This window comes from Rhinoderma darwinii, chromosome 1 (assembly GCF_050947455.1).
Source record: "Rhinoderma darwinii isolate aRhiDar2 chromosome 1, aRhiDar2.hap1, whole genome shotgun sequence".
Taxonomy (NCBI): Eukaryota; Metazoa; Chordata; class Amphibia; order Anura; family Rhinodermatidae; genus Rhinoderma; species Rhinoderma darwinii.
The window spans coordinates 220,905,124-220,921,917 of NC_134687.1; the positions used below are offsets into that span (position 1 = coordinate 220,905,124).

Below are 16,794 nucleotides of genomic sequence, written 5' to 3' on the forward strand. Positions count from 1 at the left end.
GGTATGTTGTTCTTTAGATATGTACCTGTAGTTTGAGCAATCTCATTGTACTCATTGGATTGCTCATGATTGCTGTATTGAAAAACAAAAGTTTATAACTTTTAAAGAAAGCGATTAATTGTAAGTACATTGTATTACCTGCCATACACTTGTATTAATCAGTGCTTCACAGTACCTAAAGTCCAAATGAACGTTCACAATCTATGTGCGGCTTGTTTTCTGTAGTCTCCACCGTTCTCAATGACCTTTTCAGTGAGTGCCTGTATGCAGTACACAAATCCTTGCTAAAGGTTCACTGCAATAGTGAAAGTGTTTGTGCTTAGAATGAGGAATAAGGTCCTGGTCCCCATTGCTGGTTTGTGGATTTTTTCGTGGTGGTTTTTTTTTTTTTTTTTTTTTTTTTTTTTTTTTAAATGCTACAGTTTTCAATGAGAGGACAGACAGAACGGTTTCCCTTCCACTGTGCTTGCGTTTTTTTCTCAAGTTTTGTGATCTGTGAATCAGTACATCTATTTTGTTTGTAGGAATGTTTGACAATAGAATATTATGTCATATGCTGCACAGATCTGTCAGGCAGCCTTGTTGGGGGAAGTAGAGTCTGGAATGTGACAGCACTGGGAATCTTTTGTGAAAGTTTCCTGGTATTTGGCCATGCCATAATGTCGAGGCTGATGTAAGTAATGGCTGAATAATGACCTTTTTGCAGGTTGTACTCTGTAAAGTCACTTAAAGTTTATCTGAAACTTCTAATGTGATTTATGTGGTAAATCTTCACAGGTTGGTAGCAGAGGAAGTGTGAAGGACTCCCCAGGTTTCAGTGCAGGCAGAGATGCTGATGCAGTTAGGAAAGCAATCAAAGGCCTTGGTGAGTATAGTCATGTTTTCTGTGTGCTGAAACCTATTTTGCAAAGCCATTGACAATATTCTGGAGTGGAGGGGAATTTGTTCAGAATAAGTTATAAATAATACTCAGAATGCATACTTTTCAACCCAAGTTATTTTTGCCTAGGTCCCACTAACCTTTGGTCTGCACTTATCCACCAGCCCAGCTCCTTATCCACCAGCCCAGCTCCTTATATTACAAGCTCTACTTAAAAAGGGCTAGTTTAGTAGATATGCGCTGACCACTATTTTCAGCAAGAAACAGCGTCGATCGTGTCAAACTCGGTGCCCCGTGTAAATAATTCCATAGTGTCCCCTGTAGATGGCGGCAGTTTCATGTGCTTCAATAAGCACTCGCCTGTCCTTGTTCCCATGCCTTCCTCTCCTCCAGCGATGCAGGCCTAGTCTCTTCTAACCCGGCCTGCTCCAGCGTAGCACCGGAATTGGCTCAATAGTCTTTGCGCTGCCTGAAAAGCACTGACTGGTGGGGAAGGGAACTGATGGTGCGGTTACAATTGAGTACAACAAGGTGAAAGTGCCTTCCAGCCCGGTCACGGGGGGTTTTCTGGGCAACTGGAAACCCCCCCTTCACTTCTGCGTGTGCCACTGATCGTTTTATTTAGATTTATTAACTGTTAAATAACATTGTTTTTTCTTTGTTTTAACCAGGGACTGATGAAGATTCCTTGATCAATATTCTTACACAAAGGTCAAGTTCACAGAGACAGCTTATTGCAAAAGAATATTTGGCAGCATGTGGGAAGGTAAAGTATGACCCCTGTTTTTTTTTATGTATTCCATGTTAAAATGCATTCCTGGGACTAATATAGGGTAAGTAACTTTTTTGTTTAGCGTGTAATTAGGAAACCTCACAAGTTGCACGCTAATCGTGTCAGGCGGGGGCCATTGTCAGACTGAGGAAAAATTTGTCTGTTTGGCCTCCATCACAGGCATACGATAAAAAAAAAAATGTATAAGTCGAGCGCTTTTCAATAGCTTGTGTGTCCATTAAAAAAATATGTCGTTCTAGCCTATAAGTGACAACTGCGTTACACTGATGCATCCCTCATAATATGCTATAATGGCTTTTGATTAAAACGTCCTTTAAAAGTATTGACACAGGCTAATTCCAGCGGTCGGTCACTTATGTCTGAATGTTTATGTACTTTTTGTGAACTTATTTTGCACGTTGCAGCGCGATCCGAGTGATTCAAGAGCTGCCACCCACCCCCCTCGTCTAGCTGCCACTGACTGCTTTCTCCACAAGCACAGTAAAAGTTGCTGACAAAACATTCACACACAAGTAGGGCCTGTTAACCTCACCGTTCGCTTTCTGTTCCGGGGTTCCGTCGGAGGTTTCCGTCGGGTGAACCCCGCAACGGAAAGTCAAACTGAAACCACAGCTTCCGTTTCCATTGATATCAAGGGTGACAGAAACATTGCTAATGGTTTCCGTTCGTTACCATTCCGGCAGGTTAGCGTTTTTTCGACTGAATCAATAGCGCAGTTGACACTGCTATTGATTCCGTCGTTAAAATGGAAACCTGCCGGAAGTAGGTCAAGTAGGCAAGTATAAGTTATGAAATGCCTTGAAAGTGCTGTCTGTTGTTATACTGACACAATGTAACCAGATTTATTTTTTTTTCTATTTCAACCTTGTTAGGATTTTAGAAGTTTATCTGTTAATGTAAACATAGTGCATCAGGACCAGACTTATCAATTTTGCGATACAAAGAAAAAAAAGGCATAAGGGTGGTTCCACGTGAATGGAATTTATGCAACAAAATCTTCCACGTGGGAATCCACCCCAAGAGGGTCCTGAAAGCTGTCCGTTCCTCAAACTGTTTCAACGTTTCTTGAGACTTTTAATTAAACAGTGGAGCAGAAGTAGGACATGCCTGTCGTGGTACACGTGGCTTTACTGTGAATTGCTGTGGTTTTATAGGTAAAACACACATCCCACATCGTGACGGATATATCGGCGCTCGTATCTCATGGGTACCGCACGTGAACCCTGGAGATCAGCGTCAGGAGCTTGGCTGTTCTACACAGCCAGGCAACTGCCACAATCTAAGAGCACTAAGAATCCGTCAGTTTAGCGCCCTCCATAGCGACCGTAGCTTCTAACGTGTTTGCTAGAGGGAGGGCGCGCCCTCTGGCACACCTGCGACGTGATCGCGGGGTGCTGATGTGTTTCCATGGCAGCCGGGGGCCTAAAAGGCCCCCAGGTCTGCCTTCAGTAACTGCCAGAGCCTTGGCCTAAGGCCTCATGCCCACTTCAGTTTTTTTTCGTCAGGGTGCTATCTGTTTTTTTGAACTGATAGCACCCTGACACATTCATTTCAATGGGGCCATGCACACTTCAGTTGTGTTAACGGAACCGTTCGACCGTTCCGTCAACAGTAGTGCAGGTCCTACTCCTGCCTGTTTTTGACGGAACAGTCTCGGGCTTTGCATTGATTTGGTCCGTGAAACAACGGGCTGCACGCTGAAGACATTCGTGTGCGGTCCGTGATTCACAGAACAGTCATTAGCGGCCGTTCAAATGCACACTGAAGTGTGCATGAGGCCTTTTAGATTGCCTGTCAGTTTTACACTAACGGGCAATAATGCTTTGGTATACGAAGTATACAAAAGCATTATATCTGCGATCAGAAGATCGCTTTGTGTAGTCCCCTAATTAAAAAAGTTAAAGTTTATGGGAAAAAGTCAAAATAAAATAAGTACTTTTTCCATAAGTGTTTTTTTGGAAAAGTGTAAAAAAATAAATACACCTATATGGTATCGTAACGAGCGATTAAGTTAACACCTTGATTAAACTGCCAGGTGAACGGCGCACAGCAAAAACTGACACTTTTTTTTTTTTTTTTTTCTTTTTTTTTTTCTATCAAAGTTGATTAACAAATACCACGTATCCCAAAATAGTACTGTCTTGGAAGTCAATGGCTCAAAATATATTAGACTGAAATTTAGACGAGTGTTCCAACAGACACTCCCGCCGGGAACTTTATCCAGCATCCTAATCAGGAGATTGCATACCGATATATATCGAGAGAGGAGAAATAACAGACGCTGCTGATATGCTCAAAATACCCCTCTGGGGGTTTACTGCCAAACTCAATTACAATAATATCCTTCAAAAGGGGTGTAAACTTGAGGTTAACCAATGTGACAATATTTCTTATTCAGCCAATAGTAGACGATAAGAATATTTCAAGTACATAATTAGAATTCATTAAAAATGCTGACATCGGGTAACACCTGGAGACAAGCCTACAATGGGGGGGGGGGGGGAGCGTTAACTGTTCTTTCCCATGAGGGAGTTTGTTACGATAATGAGAAATAATTGCATTTTATGTCTGGGCGTTCAGCCAACCCGCTGGCATAGATGTATGAAGACCATACTATTAACACAGAGATCACATTTCTTTGAGACTCAAGAAACTATGTAGAGGAAAGGTCATTAAAATAATGGAGAATATCTAATCTAATATACCTTAGTAATTCAGCATCCTGTTTGATAATTCATAATGTAATTTAATACAGAGCATATAAGCAAATAAACCATCCTTCACAGTACAAATGAAAACTAAACTTTGTCCCGCAAAAAATCAACCTCACATATGGCCACATCGAGAAAATAAAAGGAACGGCTCTTGAAATGGATGCAGAAACCATTTTTTTTTTTTTTTTTTTTTTTTTGTGTAAAACCTAAAAAACTATCCACATTTAGTATTGCTGATCCATGAAATAAAGGTAAAATGTTATTTACGCTGCATAGTGAACTCGAAAAACAATGCTGGAATAGCTGTTCTTTTTCAATTCCCTCCCAAAAAAAACAATTACGTTTATCAAATGGTGCACTTAAAACATACAACTTATCCTGCCAAAAAGCAAGCCCTCATACGGCTATGTCGACGGTAAAAAAAAGTTATGACTCTTAGAAATGCGATGGAAAAAACGAAAAGAGTCCTTGGTCATTAACTTGCAAAAAGGCCTGATTATTTAGGGGTTAAGGTCAGATATCGCTACGAAAATCCCCAAGTTCGCTGTAAAATTGCCATGTGCTGTACGGGGCACCCTTATATGTACAATTTTAGTACTTTTAATTATTTATTTTTTTCCATACTTAGGATTTAAAAGATGACTTGAAAGGTGATCTTTCGGGCAACTTTGAACATCTTATGGTGTCCCTCACATTGCCTGCAGCTTCATTTGATGCAAAACAGCTGAAGAAGGCTATGAAGGTAGGTGCTAGAAAAGGAAAACCTTTTTGGGATATAAAGCAGAAACTTTACAATTAAACTGTATTGGTTGATTGCAAAACTATGAGAAATAGACACATTTTAGTAACTTACCCTTGTGTTTGCCCTATATATAATGTTACAGGAGGAGTTTTAAGCTGGCCATAGACCTAACCTTCTAAACAATGTTCCGATTTTCCTATGGTGCTAAAAACGACTGATCCTTTTATTTTTATTTTTTTAAATGTTTCTTGGTTGTCATTGGTAAACACCTTTTTTCATTTTAGTCTTAGGTTTGCTATTTTTTATCTTTCTGAAAAACATATATTCAATGCAAACGGACAATAAGTCCTATAATACAAATATTTAGCATTGTGAGAAATATATTGTCATGTATAAACATGGTACTAGCATTCCAAAACACAAATCAAATCGGTATGCTCTTATCATGGCCAAATTTTTACGTCTATGGCCAGCTTTACTTAGGGCCTGGCCTGTACACCTCATTGTTGGGTTCCGTCAAACCTTTCCGTCAGGGGAACCCATCAACAAAGGCAAACGGAAAGCATAGCTTTCCGTTAGCAATACCATTGATTTCAATGGTAGTGCTTCCGTTGCTAATGGTTTGTTTGTCTCCGTTCTGTAAGATTTCAGGTTTTTTTTTTGGACTGACTAAATATCGGTCCACTGCGCTTCCATAAAAAAAAAAGGGATGGGAATATTTAATACTTGCTTGTTCAATATTTATTTATTTTTCTTTACATATGAGATGGAACATTAATAACGTTTGTTTGTTCTGATCTCAAGGGCACAGGAACGTCTGAAAACATCCTAATAGAAATCCTGGCATCACGATCCAGCAAGCAGATTAAAGAAGTAGGGGATGCTTTTTACTCAGGTACATAACCAATGAAAAAGTAGCTTGACAATCATTTGAGGTAATCAGCATTTAAACATACTGTAGACTGATCAAAGCGTATGTATTCGTTACCAACACAGATTCAATATGTCTATTAGTGCGAACAGTCATTTACCTTGTAGAGAGTCCTGCGGTCTGTGCTACTTGTTCACTTTCTTCCTGGCCCCTGTGTTTTCAGGGAACTCCATGCAGGTTCTCTTGTGATCAAGTTTGCAAGGCCATTCTTTGTTTTGAGAACCCCTGAATGAGGTGGGGAGGCTGTTTTTTTTGGGGAGGCTAGCTGGGTGGCAGGCTCAGGTAGGCCACAGACTTCAAGTAACACTTTTTGTGGTACCAGAAGCCCAGCTGCAAAGTTTCTGACACTTCCCATTGTCAATTCTGTGATATAGAGAATAATTCGGACCAATCTCTCTGAATTTACCCGCTTTCATACGATGTTTTTTTTTTTCTGTTTTTATCCTTCGCATAGTCTGTCAATATCAGATTGGTGGCATTCCCATTGATCAGCTGACTAATGGGGCTCGGCACAGCGCCGTACATTTGGTCGTTGCTGTGTCTGGCATTGCACATGAATGAGACTGAGGCAGTACCAGGCACAGCAATTATCAAATGTATGTATACCAGGCACAGCACCAATAAAAGGGACGCGGGACTCCAGATAGCACTTTCGTCAGCTGATCGGTGGGGGTGTCGGGAGTCGGACCCGTACCAATCACCAATTTATCCATTCCGAAGGATAATCCATTGGTATTCAAGCCCTGCAATAATTCTTTTAAGGATATGTCCACATTTTGAAACAGTTTTTTTTTGCTCCAAGCATCTTAAATAAAAATAAAGCAAACCTTGATAAATTACCGTTTTGCGTCTACAGCTCCTACGCAGGCCTTTGTCTGGTTATGAACCACAAACCCTTTGTAGTCTAATCCTGCAGTTATATTACATTTCATCTGTTCTCTTCTTACTGCTCACCTACTGAATGAATGGAATTTTAAATGCGTTGGAGCAATAAAAAAAAAAATTATTTGTTTGTAAAGGTGTACATACTTGTTATGGTGGACGTGCTCTTTAACCCCTGAATGCACTATACTTATACATTCTGGAATGGCTTGTATTAAGACACCATGCCATACATGTATGTGTGATCAACAGAAAACCGGACTGTGGCTGACAGCTGGGCTCCCTTTGTAACTGCTGGGATCAGAGAGAACTTCAATCCTGGCTGGTTAACCTCTTGGCACTGGCATTGTGAATTGCTTTTTCTTTTTTTTCCTGTGGTGTTCATCCAGCAGGTTAAATAACGTGATATCTGAATAGTTTGGATTGTTACGGATGTGGCGATACCAATGTTTACTATCTGTATTTTTTGCATTCATTTTAGGGGAAAAATGTGTATGTATGTTTTACTTCGTCTCGCTAGAGAAAACAAGCAGTCGCAGATGCATTGCAGTGTATTGTGCTATTTACTGGCTCCTATTAAGCCCTATGGAGCAGAACGATGGCAGACCTTGGGCCCGTTATTAGGCCCTCAAGCTACCATCAGCACCTTCCTCTTTCTAACTGCATAGATGCTGTGATCGCTATTGACCATAGCATCTAAATGGCCAGAATCCGTTCTCTGGCTGTAACCTACAGCTGACAGCCGCTGAGTATGGAGCGGGCTTAGCCTGTGTGCCTGCTTCACATTCCCCTTTGTCGGCTGTTATGTACAGTTAAGTTACATGTCGCCAAGAGGTTGAGCGCTGCGGTCAATTGGCGACCACAGCAGTTAAGCGAATTGACAACCCATCAGCCGCCGGTGGGTTGCCATGGCAGCTGGGGACGTAACAAAGCACGGCCTAATAGATTGCCTGTCCGCTTTACACTGACAGGTGCTAATGTTTAGGAATACAGAGTATACCAATGCATTTTATCAGAGATAAGATCTCTGTGAAATCCACGAGTATGTATTAAATTATTAAATAATATGACATCATTTTATTTAAAGTGCACAGTAGAAAAATAAAATAACCTTTCTTCTATAAAAGTATTTTTAATTTGTAAAAGTGTAAAAACAAAGCTATATGGTATGTCTGCGATCGTAAAGAATCCGATCAATACAATGAAAGAGTTATGCTGCATAGAGAACACTTTTTTTTTTTTTTTTTTTACTACATGAAATTGAATCCACAAGTCCCATGTACCCCAAAATGGTTCAAATAAAAACAAAATCTCGACACGCTAAAACATGTCCAATCACGACTACATACACAGAACAATAACGCTGCAAAAATTTTTTTGCCCGTTTGCAAATGCTTTTATTGTGCAAAAGTAGTAAAACAAAAAAAAATTAAATTGTGTTCGTACGTGCGCGCGCGTGTGATTTGGTACTGCCATAATCGTACTGACCCATAGAAAAAAGGTAACACGTTATTTACTTCGCACAATAAGTGGTGTAAATTAAAAGCACACAAATCTAACGGAATAGCTGGGTTTTTTATTTTTTTTTTAAACCCCACCCCCCATAGTTAATAAAAGTTCATCAATAAATTATATGTACCTATTAAATGGTGGCATTGAAATGCATCGATGAAAAAATAAAAAAATAATGCATTGTCCTGAAGGCCAAAATCTGCCTGGTCGTTAAAGGATTAATGAACAATCTGATGGTTTTTGTTTTTTATTGCAGTATATAGTAAAAGCCTTGGAGATGACATCAGTTCGGAGACATCGGGTGACTTCAGAAAAGCATTGCTGTTCTTGGCCAATGTAAGATTTTTATTGAGCACTATTGTAAACTGGTGTTTTTTTAAAAAAAAAATTCGTTACAATTACAAAGTGTTTCCTGTAAGCAGTAGATTTAAACAAACATTTTCTATTGGAGATAAAAATGTTCGTGTTTTTTCATTACTAAAAGATTAATTTAGTGAGTCACCACACTTCCAAACTTTTTTTAATATGTCTCTCTGACATATCAAACTTTTGAAGGATCGGTGGGGGTGCTGGTGCGGAGACTCCCACTGTCACTCAGGAGAGTCGCCTTCGGCTGTGATTGGCGCTCCCTGTTAGGTTGAAGATGGCTCACATAGAATGTCTGTGAGCGGTCTTCAGGCTGACTAGGAGCGCCGCTCACAGCTCAAGATTGTGCTGCTACTTGATGTATTTAGCTCACATAGCATTGTGGTTAAAAGCTGGCCATACACTTAAAGATAGTTTTGCATTCTGTCTGGGAAAGAAGGCTCATTAAAAAAAACAAAAAAAAAATCCGCTTTTCGTTCAATATGTGGTTCTGGCCATTTGAGCATATTTCCATTTTGACACTTGGGGTATATTCCCAGTAGACTTCATGAAGACATTTCTGTGCCTGAATGGGTTTTGCACATGTCTTCAGAAACAACCCCATTAAGATGTATGGAATTGATGTTGTGATCAATTTATTGCAGAAATTTCTGCGTGTGAACATACCCTTGTTGTTCACTACTTCCATTTTGGTTCTTGGCTGGTAGTGTCAAACATTGTGCTTATCTATAAAGCAATGCAAGGGTGTGATATTTGATTGGGGTGATATTACCCACCATTTGTTAAATTGGGAACAAGTTGTCCATAAATGGGTAGCTTAAGGCCTCCTGCATACAGGACGGAAGTGCTGCAGAATTACAGTATCAGCCATATGGATACAATTTGAACACCTGTAATCCACATGCCACAGAACTGACCATTGGTTCTCAATCTGCAGCACGCTAATTTATTTTGTGCAAGCGCTGCGGAACTTCTTCGTACATAGATCTATATATTTTTAAAGAAGCTGTCGCCAGGCAGGTAGGAGATAGGCAAGTTATAAACTGGTGGCAGATTCTCTAACTTGGTAAAAACTTTAGTACTGCAACAACTCTGTTAAAGAGGCTCTGTCACCAGATTTTGCAACCCCAATCTGCTATTGCAGCAGATAGGCGCTGCAATGTAGATAAGAGTAACGTTTTTATTTTAAAAAAACGAGCATTTTTGGCCAAGTTATGACCATTTTCGTATTTATGCAAATGAGGCTTGCAAAAGTACAACTGGGCGTGTTGAAAAGTAAAAGTACAACTGGGCGTGTATTATGTGCGTACATCGGGGCGTGTTTACTACTTTTACTAGCTGGCCGTTCTGATAAGTATCATCCACTTCTCTTCAGAACGCTGAGCTTCTGGCAGTGCAGATCTGTGACGTCACTCACAGGTCCTGCATCGTGTCGGCACCAGAGGCTACAGATGATTCTGCAGCAGCATCGGCGTTTGCAGGTAAGTCGATGTAGCTACTTACCTGCAAATGCTGATGCTGCTGCAGAATCAACTGTAGCCTCTGGTGCCGACACGATGCAGGACCTGTGAGTGACGTCACAGATCTGCACTGCCAGAAGCTGGGCGTTCTGAAGAGAAGTGGATGATACTTCTCGTCAGAAAGCCCAGCTAGTAAAAGTTGTAAACACGCCCCGATGTACGCACATAATACACGCCCAGTTGTACGCACATAATACACGCCCAGTTGTACTTTTACTTTTCAACACGCCCAGTTGTACTTTTGCAAGCCTCATTTGCATAAATACGAAAATGGTCATAACTTGGCCAAAAATGCTCGTTTTTTAAAAATAAAAACGTTACTGTAATCTACATTGCAGCGCCTATCTGCTGCAATAGCAGATAGGGGTTGCAAAATGTGGTGACAGAGCCTCTTTAAATCGGGGACAAGACTACCAGGCAACTAATTCTATATCCAAGAAACGCCTGAAGATAGCTTGGTTTTATGGTACTGATGGTGTTTGGTAGTTTAATCCCCTCTTGAACCTGTGTTACAGCTCTTGCACACGACCTGCTGTTTCGTACTGAACAAAATGATACAGTATGGAACAGCAGTTCCGTGGGAAGGCAGAGACTCCTAGCATCATAAAATGTCTGATGCCAGGAGTCCCGTTTACCTGTACCGTAGTCTGACTGGGAAATGTGGCCGACACATGGACCGTTTTTCACGGCCCGATCTCGGTCGTGTGCAAGAGCTGTTAAAGGTTGATTTTTTTTAAACAAAGTTGACTGAGCTACTATTGAGTATTAAAGAAAATTCACACGCTAAATTGGCATTGCCAAGCTGTAATTAATTTTTAAAATAAGCTTCTTATGTTGTCTTATTGCCGGTGCTAGTTCATACCATACACAAACTTGGCTCTGCTATATCCGTTTACACCAAATAAAATTAGACCTGTTGTGTTATCACTAAAGTTACTTAACCCCTTGAGTACCCAGCTCATTTTGGCCTTGAGGACCAGACCCATTTTTTCAAATCTGACGTGTCACTTTATGTGGTAATAACTCGAATGCTTTTACCTATCCAATTGATTCTGAGATTGTTTTCTCGTGACATATTGTACTTTAGGTTAGTGCAAAAATTTGGTCGATAAATTCATTGCTTATTTGTGAAAAACACCAAAATTTAGAGAAAATATGAAGAAATTAAGATTTTTCCAATTTTAAATGTATCTGCTTGTAAAACAGATAGTAATACCACACAAAATAGTTACTAATTAACATTTCCTATATGTCTACTTTATGTTTGCTATTTTTTCAGGGACGAGTTCAGTTCTGAAGTGGTTTTGAGGGCCCTATATATTAGAAACCCCCATAAAACACCCCATTTTGAAAACTGCACCCCTCAAAGTATCCAAAACAGCATTCAGAAAGTGTTTCAACCCTTAAGGCGTTTTACAGGAATTGAAGCAAAGTAGAGCTGAAATTTTCAAATTTCATTTTTTTTTTTACAAAATTCATATGTAATACATTTTATTCTGTACCACAGAAGGTTTTACCTGAGAAACGCAACTCAATATCTATTGCCCAGATTCTGCAATATTTAGAAATATCCCACATGTGGCCCTAGTGCGCTAATGGACTGAAACACAGGCCTCAGAAGCAAAGGAGCACCTCTTGGATTTTTGGGCCTCCTTTTTTCAGAATATATTTTAGGCACCATGTCAGGTTTGAAGAGATCTTGTGGTGCCAAAACAGTGGAAACCCCCAAAAGTGACCCCTATTTTTTAAACTACACCCCTCAGGGAATTTATCTAGGGGTATAGTTAGCATTTTGACCCCACAGGTATTTTGCTATATTTTCTGGAGTTAGTCTGAAAATGAAAATCTACTTTTTTTTCTGGAAAATTTCTAATTTTTGCAAGAAATAAAGGAGAAAGCGCACCCCAACATTTGTAAAGCAATTTCTCGCGATTACGGAAATACCCCATATGTGGTAATAAACTGCTGTTTGGACCCACAACAGGGCTCAGAAGGGAAGGACCCCCATTTGGATTTTGGAGCGCTGATTTTACTGGAATGGTTTTCGGTGCCGTGTCACGTTTGCAACGCCCTGGAGGGACCTAAACAGTGGAATCCCCCCAAAAGTGACCCCATTTTGGAAACTATACCCCTCAAGGAATTTTTCTAGTGGTATAGTTAGCATTTTGACCCCACAGGTTTTTTGCTGAATTTATTGGAATTAGTCTGTGAAGATGAAAAGAGACTTTTTTTTTGGAAAAACACAATTTTAAATTTTTTATAAGGAATAAAGGAGAAAAAGCACCCTAACATTTGTAAAGCAATTTCTCCTGATTACGGTAATACCCCATATGTGGTAATAAACTGCTGTGTGGACCCACGGCAGGGCTCAGAAGGGACGGAGCACCATTTCGATTTTGCAGCTCAGATTTTGCTGAATTGGTTTCTGGGGGCTATGTCGAATTTGCAGAGTCCCTGAAGTACCAGTACAGTAGAAATTCCCCAGATGTGATCCCAATTTGGAGACTATACCCCTGAAAGAATTAAATTAGAGGTGTAGTGAGCATTTTGAGCCCTCAGGTGTTTTATAGATTTTATTAGAATTGGTCCGTGAAAATGAAAAAAAATTTTTTTTCCAATCTGTAGATTTAGCTCAGAATTTTTCATTTCCACAAGTAATACAGGAGAAAAGACACCCCAAAATGTGTTACACAATTTCTCCTGATTACGGCAATACCCCATATGTGGTTGTAAACGGCTATTTGGACATACGGCAAGGGTCTAAACGGAAAAAGTGCAATTTCGTTTTTGGAGTGGAGATTTTACAAAATTTGTTTTTGATGCCATGTTGCATTGTGCTGAGGTACCAGTACAGTGAAAACTCCCGAGAAGTGACCCCATTTAGGAAACTACACCCCTCAAGGAATTCATCTAGAAGTGTAGTGAGCATTTTGATCCCCAAAGGTTTTGTGGAAATTAGTGCACAGTGGATGTTGCAGATTGAAAGTTGATGTTTTCCACATATATGCTATTTCAGTGCCCAATGTGTTGGGCCCAGCTTGTACCACTGGAGACATACGCCCCATAAATTGTTAAGCGGTTCTCCAGAGTACGGTAATACCCCATATGTGGTCATAAACTGCTGTTTGGGTACACTGCCAGGCCCAGAAGGACCGCCATTTGGCTTTTGGAGTGCAGATTTTGCTTGGTAGTAGTTTTGTTTAGTGTTTTACTGGTGTTTCAGTTTATAATGTGGGGGCATATGTAAACAGTGCGGAGTACATCAGGGCATATGTAAACAGTGCGGAGTACATCAGGGTATATGTAAACAGTGCGGAGTACATCAGGGTATATGTAAACAGTGCGGAGTACATCAGGGTATATGTAAACAGTGCGGAGTACATCAGGGTATATATAAACAGTGCGGAGTACATCAGGGTATATATAAACAGTGCGGAGTACATCAGGGTATATATAAACAGTGCGGAGTACATCAGGGTATATATAAACAGTGCGGAGTACATCAGGGTATATATAAACAGTGCGGAGTACATCAGGGTATATATAAACAGTGCGGAGTACATCAGGGTATATGTAAGCTATGTGGAGTACATCAGGGTATATGTAAGCTGGGCGGAGTGCAACAGGTCATAATAGGATGATGTAATAATGGGGAAAATGAATAAGAAAATGATCCATGGAAAGTGACGTACGCTTTGAACCAATCCTTCATGCACAGGCCGGATTATTGGGTGCAGGAGTCGCACTTCTAAAGGGTGTCTGTTAGATAAATTAGAAAAGAGACACGGCGCCACAAATGAGGATCTGATAGGCTATCAGAAAAGTGGTGGATGAGATGATTACGCTCACCTCGGGTGGTGGACACCTTTAGGTGTCAATACGGCTTGAAAAGCTGCAGCCAGGTCCACATCACAGTCAAAACAGGTTTGCTGTCAAATTGTAGTGCGATTTAGATTTGAAGAAAAACGGGGCCTGGGCCTGAGGAAGACGCCGATACGGCGTCGAAACGCGTAGCCTGTTAACAATAAATCCTTTTATTTACTTCACCCACTGGAATGGTCGTGGATTATCTCTATCTAAGCAGCGCCGTTGGTCCCGTTTGTCTTCAAATCTAATCGCACTACAAAGGGTGTCTGTGGTATTTTACAAAACATCCGCACTCCAGTATTGCCTAATCTTTGACTTCTTCACTAGCCCTATATGTAGCACAGACCCCAAAATGTCATAGTTTCCGCTGCATTTACAGGGCTACCAGTGGGGGCTGCAAATAATCACGTGGGGTTTGAGATGAAGAACTGCTGCACACATAAATTAGTCTGGGCCGTCGTTTTGCATTATTGTGTTCCAAGAGTCATAACTTTTTATTTTTCTGTTGACTAGCTTTGTGAGTGCTTGATTTTCATGGGACGAGCTGTCTTTTTTATTAGTATCATTTTGGGGTACATGCGATAATTTGATCAGTTTTTATTCCATTTTTTTCTGAGGTGAGGAGACAAAAAAAGATTCTTTCACTATTTTTTTTTATTATTTTTTACCGCCGTTCTCTGTGCAGTATAAACAACCTGTTTACTTTATACTGCAGTTCGATACGATTATGGCAATACCAAATTTATATAGTTATGTTTTACTACTTTTACAAAATAAAAACACTTTTCTAAAAATGTTTTAGTGTCACCATGTCCTGAGAGCCATAACTTTTTTATTTTTTTGTCGACGGAGCTGTGTGAGGGCTTGTTTTTTGCGTGACACACTGTAGTTTTTATTGGTACCATGTTTGGCTACACGCAACTTTTTGATCACTTTTTATTCCATTTTTTTGGAAACAATGTGACCAAAAAAGGAAATTCTGCCATTGTTTTTTATGGTATTATTTTTACGGTGTTCACCGTGTGGGATAAATGATATTTTTTTAGGTCGGGCCAATACGAACGCGGCGATACCTATTATGTCTAGTTTTTGTCTTTTTTTTTTTTCTTTTTTTTTCTAATTATAAAGGGCTTGATCAGGGAAACAAGGCGATTTATTGTTTTTATTACGTAAAACTTTTATTTATCAACCTTTTTTTTTTTAACTTTTTTTCACTTTTTTTATTTTACACATACTAGGGGACTGGAAGATCTTATCTTCTGATCCCCTGTACAATACACTGCACTACTTCTGTGTGTACTTGTGTAGTGCAGTGTATTGTAACTATCACTTTACAACTGACCGTTGAGCCTATTACGTCCTGCCTTGGGCAGGACCTAATAAGCTCCCGTACCTGGCAACCAGGAAGCTGCTGCTAGGCTTCCTGGTTGCCATTGCAACCATCAGAACCCCGCGATTTTTCGCGGGGGGGGGGCAATGGGGTGCAGAGGGAGCCCCCTCCCTCTGTATCAATCACTTAAATGCCGCTGTCGCTATTGACAGCGGCATTTAAGGGGTTAAACTACAGCGATCGGAGAGGACAGTGATCGCTGTAGTTGCAGTGGGATGTCGGCTGTATATTACAGCCGACATCCGATGAAGATGGAGCGAGCACAGCTCTTGTGCCCGCTTCATCCTCAGGGCGTTACTATACGCCCATTTTCGGGAAGGGGTTAATAAAAATAGTGGTTTGTTTTTTTTACACCGCTTTGTCTGATCTCCTCACGGATCTCACAGAAGTGAGGAGATCAGAGAGTGACAGGAGCTTTCTCCTGCAGACGACGTCACAGACGGCTGTGATTGGTCAGTCTTCAGAGACTGACCAATCACAGCAATCGCCGGCATTGGGGACTGCTAATTGGTCCCCAGGCCGGTAGCAGAGACGGTTAGCTGTCAATGACAGCTGCCGCCGCTGTTATGTCACTATGTGATTTCACATAGTGACAGTTTATTCCTGCTCCGCAATAGTACGGCGAAGGTACGCTGCAATAAGCGGCCAGCGATGTACTATTACGGAGAAGGTACGCAAGGGGTTAAATTGGTTATTTGGTTGGCAGAGGCAAGAGGGTTGAGTCCAGCGCTGAAGAGGATAAAACGGAAACTAGTTCCAAGTTTACTAAATATTCGATTAAAAAGGTCCAATAGGTTGGAGTCCTGGTGTGCATACGGGAGTGAATAACGATCCAGTCCTGAAGCCTACGCGTTTCAGACGTTAGGCACGTCCTTAATCATGGCTGTTGAACATCAAACCCCTCAATGTGACGGAAACCTTATTTGGGAAATTGAGTGCTCTGAAGAAACCTTTTTATTACCAAATTAAATCTCAGCAAGCTAAAAAAAAACAGTTTTCAGCTTAGATGTTGGCAAGGTTTGCTTCATGCAAAGGTTTATTTTTTATTTATTTTTTCTTCATACATTTGGATATACTTAGGTGGGATTCACACGAACGGGTCGCGCCCGAGTGTTGGCCGGTAAAATTGGCCATTCTGCCCGGCCGGTTTGCATAAAGTTTTGCATCCGTGCCGGGCCGGGCAGATCCGGACAGTGA

The 16,794-nt window shown here is 40.6% G+C and overlaps 1 protein-coding gene across 2 annotated transcripts in view; it reads left to right on the top strand.

The window, feature by feature from the left end:
* The window catches only part of ANXA3 (annexin A3), a 77,745-nt gene that overhangs the window by 38,350 nt on the left and 22,601 nt on the right, over positions 1–16,794 (top strand). For both annotated transcript variants that reach the window (XM_075849853.1, XM_075849852.1), the window contains exons 3-7: positions 778–865; positions 1,552–1,646; positions 5,016–5,129; positions 5,934–6,024; positions 8,711–8,790. In XM_075849853.1, the coding sequence (XP_075705968.1) occupies positions 778–865; positions 1,552–1,646; positions 5,016–5,129; positions 5,934–6,024; positions 8,711–8,790 (468 nt within the window). The remainder of the gene's footprint in view (positions 1–777; positions 866–1,551; positions 1,647–5,015; positions 5,130–5,933; positions 6,025–8,710; positions 8,791–16,794) is intronic.